The 5,873-nt window shown below is 59.6% G+C and overlaps 1 protein-coding gene across 1 annotated transcript; it reads right to left on the bottom strand.

The window, feature by feature from the left end:
• Window positions 1-1,299: 1,299 nt before the first annotated feature.
• Window positions 1,300-3,224, bottom strand: CHST14 (carbohydrate sulfotransferase 14). The gene has a single exon (XM_032417654.1). It carries the CDS (start codon window positions 3,222-3,224, stop codon window positions 2,094-2,096), a length of 1,131 nt encoding a protein of 376 aa, XP_032273545.1. The 3' UTR covers window positions 1,300-2,093.
• Window positions 3,225-5,873: the final 2,649 nt, after the last annotated feature.

Here is a 5,873-nt window from a genome sequence, read left to right as displayed (position 1 = left end):
CAAAGAACATCCATTCAGCCAGGAGCTAGGAGAGGTCCTTTTACTCATTTAGTCTTCATTCATCCTCACAGGACTCTGCTGTTATTCCAGGGATCCAGTGGAGCTTGGGGAGGCTCAGAGAAGTGGTCAGGCAGCTGGGGGAGTGATCCGTCTGGATGACTCCAAGCACAGTGTTCTCTGTCCTGCAGCAAGATGTACACCTTGGTTCTGCCCGGCCATACAAGCCTACTGCATGCCAGCCCCCTGGGCTAGGATCTGGGAATGTCAAAGGAACGAGACAGACACAGTCTCAAATTCACACAATTGCATTCTCGATGGGAGAGACTGATAAGTAACTGGGCAGTTACAACGGAACAAGTGCTATCAGAGGTGAAGTCCAGAGTCAAGGGGACCTTGAAGAGGGGCCTCTGATCTAGACAGGGAATCAACTAAGGCCTCCTGGTGAGTCATGGCAGAGAACCATGAGTGCCCATAGAATTGCCCTCCCCTGATTTCTCCTCTAAAGTCAGGCCAATAGCCAGGCTAGGTATAAGTGATATCTGCAAAGGGGCCCTTCCCACCTCCCTCCCTCCCGCCCCCTCTCTGGCGCTTTGCACCCTTGCCTCGGGTCCCTAAGTACAGCAGTTCCCACTGAGGTATATGACAGGACTAACAAGGAAGGGCCGGCTCTGGCCTTGCATCTCTCCCATGGGTAGGGCGGGCCCAGCTGCCTTTTCTCCCATCCCCTGGTGGTCCTGGGATCTTGGATAGCATTGGGGAACAGGTCACACGGAGGCCTGTCCTCTAGTGCCCAGACTGTATTCCTCCCACATTGCCTACAACTTCCTCTGGACCCTACGTCGTCAGCAAGACCCTGCTCCTCCCTCAAACTTCTTGCCTTCTTTGTAATTCTCAATGCCAGGAATAACCTCCCCTGGCTCACACCACAATCCCCTTTGCATCTGGGGCCTCCTCAATCAAGAAGTATTCCTGCCTAAGAGGAGGAGGGGTCAATGTCTCATACTCACCCCCTTCTTCAGGGAAGAATCCATGTAGGTGTGCTCTAGACAGGGGGTCCTTCCTCATGGGGCTTGTCCCGTGCTGGCATCCCAGAAGCTGAGTTTGTGATCGGGTATGGCCTGCGGGAAGCCCCCCAAGGCTCCCTGGTCTGGAAATGGCCCACTGGACTGGGCTTACACTTGGTCTCACTTTCTCTACCTGCAAGCTCCCTCTCCTGACCCGAGGAGACAGGCGTCATGGAGACACTCTGCACACACAGGAGCTCAGAAAGAGAATTACGGATGCTGCTTTTGTATACAAAACAACTTTATTAAAAATTCAGCAATTTGGAAAACAAAGCCTTCACAAGCATTCTATCAAAAAGTACAAATTTTAAATAAATGAGTCAGAAAAGAGGCAGCCAGATCCACCAGCCGCAGTCACAACCCTGGGGCAAGGGAGGAGGTGCCCAGAGCCCCCCAGGAAGGCTGGGCACAGGGCTCTTTGGATGTGTGCAGGGCCAGGTCCTGGAGCTACCAGGCAAGGGCCCTGACTCAGTTTTCCTTTCCTTGGAAAAACAGAAAGAACCTGGAAAGTGCAGGAAATTCTGAGTCTGAAGCAGAAAGGCACGAAAGTCACGTGTAAGGCACGAATGCGGACTGCAGCCTGAGGCACGGGGAGCAGATGGGTGGGTGGTCAGAGCCCAGGGTCCCTGGCTCTGGCCATTCCCCTGACTGGTGTCACCTCTAGGTTTGGCCGCAGGTTAAGGTAGATCAAGTGGACGGCACGGTCCCGGCAACCAGGGGCCCGGAGCCAGTCTTTAGAACAGATGTGTTGCTTCGCTGGCAAACTGGGGTCTAGCCCCGGCCAGGGCAAGAAAGGTCACATGGCCCCTAAGAAATCCCCCCAGTGGGGAGCACCAGGCCTCCTGTCCAACCAAGCCTGTACTCTGAGCCACTGTGGGCACCCACCGTGGACAAGGAACTTCTGAGGGCAGTGCCGGCCATCCAGGCATCTGGAGAAGCCCCAGGTCCCCAGGGCTCGGCTTTCTCTAAATGGCAGGCAGCTGGCATCGTCAACACCAGTCCCCGACAGCCGCCGGCCCAGACCCACGGTCACTGGTGACAGGCCTCCCTGGTGACGTTAGGCAGCGGGTAGGCAAAGAGGGAGAAGTCTAGGATGTACTTGGGCAGCACATCCTGCAGGAGGGCCCGCGGGGCGCTGCACAGGTGGTAGTGCAGGCTCTCGGGGCTGGCCGGCCGGTACCAGGCCTGGCGCGCGGGGAAGCGGACGTGGGGCGGTGCCCGCACCCACTCCAGCACCTGGTTGGCATCAGCCTCCAGCCTCTCATAGGAGCCTACAAAGTCATAGTGCACCGCACAAGGCTGGCACAGGTGGTACACGGGCATCCAGTGCTCATTCATCCGCTCAGGGTCCTCGTCCACCAGGTATCTCAGGAATTCGGGGAAGGTGACATCGTCCCCTGCAGGGCTGGGCCCCGCGCCAGCCCTGTACCGCCTCACGATCTCAGCCCCGTAGCGCTGCTGGTACTCTCGGATTTCGCCAAACTTGTTGCGGTAGGCGGACAGGAGGCGCTCCAAGGGGTCCCGCACAAACAGGAACTTGAAGTAGTGCTGTAAGCGGTAGCGAATCTCCTCGGGCCGCAGGTCTGCCAGGAACACCAGGTCATTGCGGTGGTCCATCTTGAGGCGCACGTCCACGTTGTCCAGGACGCCCGCCAGCACCTTCAGCAGCCGCTTCCAGTTCGAGCAGGCCACCTTGGGGACGTAGCAGTAGAGAAAGCGGTAGCGGTCACTCACGAGGATGTGGCGCAGTAGGGTGCGCCGCTGCCCCACGGGCAAGTCCCAAGGGTCCCGGGGCATGCCCGGTTGTCCGCACACGGCCCGCAGGGTCCGGTTCCGGACGTCCTGCCTCACCTGCAAGTCCGGGTCCCCGGCCTCCAGGGACAGCCCCCCAGGCCTGGGGAGGGCCCGGCGCCAGGCCGCGCCCTCGCGGCTGGGAGGGTGCAGAGGAAGGGGCTTCATGTCGGCCAGGATGCCCCGCTCGATCATGAGCAGCAGCCCGCTGGAGGCCACGATCACCGCGAACATCAGCATGGACGGCAGCAGCAGGGGCGGCCCCCCCAGCCCGGCCCGGGTCCTGCCCAGCGGGGCCCGCCTCAGCGCCCGGCCCAGGGGCTCGGCGCCATTTGGGGCCGCCAGGGGGGTCAGCGGGCGGGGGAACATGGTTCTCCCGGGGTGGGGGCCTGCGCCGGCCCGGCCGGTCGGAGGGCGGCCCGGGAGGCGGGCCCGGGCTGGGGGCGGGAGCCGGGGGCTCGGGCCCGCAGCTGCGGGGAGGGCTCGGGGAGGAGTGCGCGGGCGGGAGGCCCAGGCGCGCGTGGGGGTGGCCGGCTCCCGGGCTGCGGCGCCGGAGCGGGCGGCGGGCGGCGGGCGGGCGGGCGCGGCGAGGGACCGTGGCCGGATGTCCCGCCCGGCAGCTCCCCGCCCCCGGCCCCGCCGTGACATAGGCGCGGAGGCGGGCCCAGGCCGGGGGCGGGGAGAGGGGCGGGCGCCCCTGCACCGAGCGGGTTCGGAGGGTGCGTGCAGACCCCCACCCGGGAGAGGGCGCCGGAGCCAGGGCCGCCCTGGTGCTCCGGGATTCGGAGACAAAAGCTGCCGAGGCCCGAAAGGCAAAAGAGACCCAGGCCACGGCTCGCTCTCGCGCAGCGCGTGCCCTCGGGGAGCTGGACGGAGAGGACCTGCACCCAACGCCCTGCCGCACACTCTGGCCTGGCTGAGACCTTCCTCCAACAGCGCGTCTGGAGGCAGAGGGCACCCGCAGCGCTGTGCGCTGAGTCCAAGCTTGCGGGAAACCCTTCTTCTTTCTCGCTGGAAGCAGAGTCCCCGGTGTGCTCCCCCCACCCACCCTGCCCTAGCCACTCCAGTAAAGAGGAGCAAGACTGCCCAAGCACTGACCAGTGGCTCATCTCCATGGTGACCGTTAGATTTAACAGTACCTGGTGGATTACCGTGTTCATCCACTGGGTAATGATGAAATGTCTGGAAATGGAGTCTTCTCCCCTCCTGTCTTTCCTCCCCCAGGCCTGAAGAGGTGGGATAACTGGGACACTCTGGTGAGGGGCCAATGACAAGTCAGTGCCTGGTGATCACTAGTGTGATCAGCACACATCTTGAAGGGTGAGGAGCTGGGGCGCACAAGGCAGCAGCCTCCCTGCCTGGAGCCAAGCATGCGCTCAATGGCACCAAGCGGACCATGTGGGCTACAGGCAGATAGGGGAATGCCTAGGACAGCAGGGGCCAGCGTTTCCCCATCTGAGCTGAGTACCTAGCCAAGGGTCCAGACTTCATCCTGTTAGGTATGCATGTGTGGGGAGCCAGTGAAGCTCTGAAGGGGAGTAGTGATGTGATCAGAGTCCACATTTACCAAGGCAGGTGCCTGCTCAGTGTCTGGTATTCTCTTTCAGTTGTCAGAGGCGCCCTGGGAGGCAGGTACTACAGGCCTTCCCACTGCACAGCCGAGGAAATCGAGAGGCTTCTCTACATGGGTCAGTCTGATTTTAAAACCTATGTTCCTAATCGCGATCCTTCAGAGATCAACGGACCACAAACGTGGAATGGTTGGGAGGAAGCAGCCGATCCTAGCTTATAGTACTAAAGGGCTGAATGGAACAGGAGGAGATGCCAGAGGCTTTGAGTTTAGTGGGAGAAGGAGGTACCACTGATCAGATGAATTCAGAAGCGTAAGGAGTCCCGGGGGTTAGATGAAGCTAGAGGGCTCAGGGATGGCCCATGATCCCTAGCAATGTGAGAGCACACAGGATGAGTGCGGGGAAGGAGTGGGAAGCCTGCTGGCTTTCCGGCTTCTCAGTGGGCTCCCAACATCTCACTGCCTGATTGCTGGGGTGCATCTCCGGATGCACCATCCGCTGATTTAGAAGTTTGCCTCAGGTTCAGCCTTCACTGAACTGCTCCTCGCTTCCAATAGCACTGAATATAGATTTCTGGTGTTGGGATTATTTTCTACTGGAATAGTTTTTTTTTTTTTAAACAATAAATGTTCTTTATACTAGAAGAGGGGGAAAAAAACAAAACCTTTGAAATGTTTGGATAATTTGGCAACATGTGCTCATTCCTCCGAAGAGTCTTCTGTGTTAGCAGTCACAGCAAAGTAGAGTACAGGAATAGCCACTTAGTTTGGGGGAGTCCCTGGGCAAGGCACTTGTCTCCACACCATTGCTATCTGTAGAATGACAGGCCACTACCCACCTCATGGGACTCTGGTGGGCAGCGTGGCAGTGCCACCAGCACCCTCTATCGAAATGACCTGCCCTGATGTCTGTACCAGAACGAGGGGGGGGCAGCTACGCTCTGCCCCCTAGGAATCCCCATGATCACAAAGCTTGCTCCACACGGAGTATGGTCAGCTCGGAGGCTGGGCTGAACCAAGGTCCAAGCAGTCACAAACCCTGGGCCTGTGATGTGACCTTCATTCCCTCAGCAAGGAGGGCCAGACTAGACCCTGAGGCCCTAGGGCAGTTTCTGCTGGCCAGTTCCCCAAGGACATGACCCAAGGTGATGAGGTGCTATCCACTCTCTGCACCTACCTGGGGACCAGTTCCCAGGTCACTGGCCAGGGCAAGGCTGTCCACCCAAGGATTTCACATTGTCCAGGCAGGTAGCTCTGGCCACCATGATGCCGAGAAGCTCTCATCCCCACCCCACCCCCCGGCCCCCTTCCTCCATCTGCTCTCCCCCTACTTTCCTGCCCTATTTGTTTATTGGCCTTAAGGCCAATTTGTTTGCCTCACCACTAAATAGTGAGCCCCTCTGCACATACAACCCCCCCAAAAAGATGACAGGACACACAGGGAACAA

Source organism: Phoca vitulina, unplaced genomic scaffold (assembly GCF_004348235.1).
Source record: "Phoca vitulina isolate PV1807 unplaced genomic scaffold, GSC_HSeal_1.0 scaffold20, whole genome shotgun sequence".
NCBI classification, from domain to species: Eukaryota; Metazoa; Chordata; class Mammalia; order Carnivora; family Phocidae; genus Phoca; species Phoca vitulina.
This window is presented reverse-complemented; position numbering and strand designations above follow the sequence as displayed.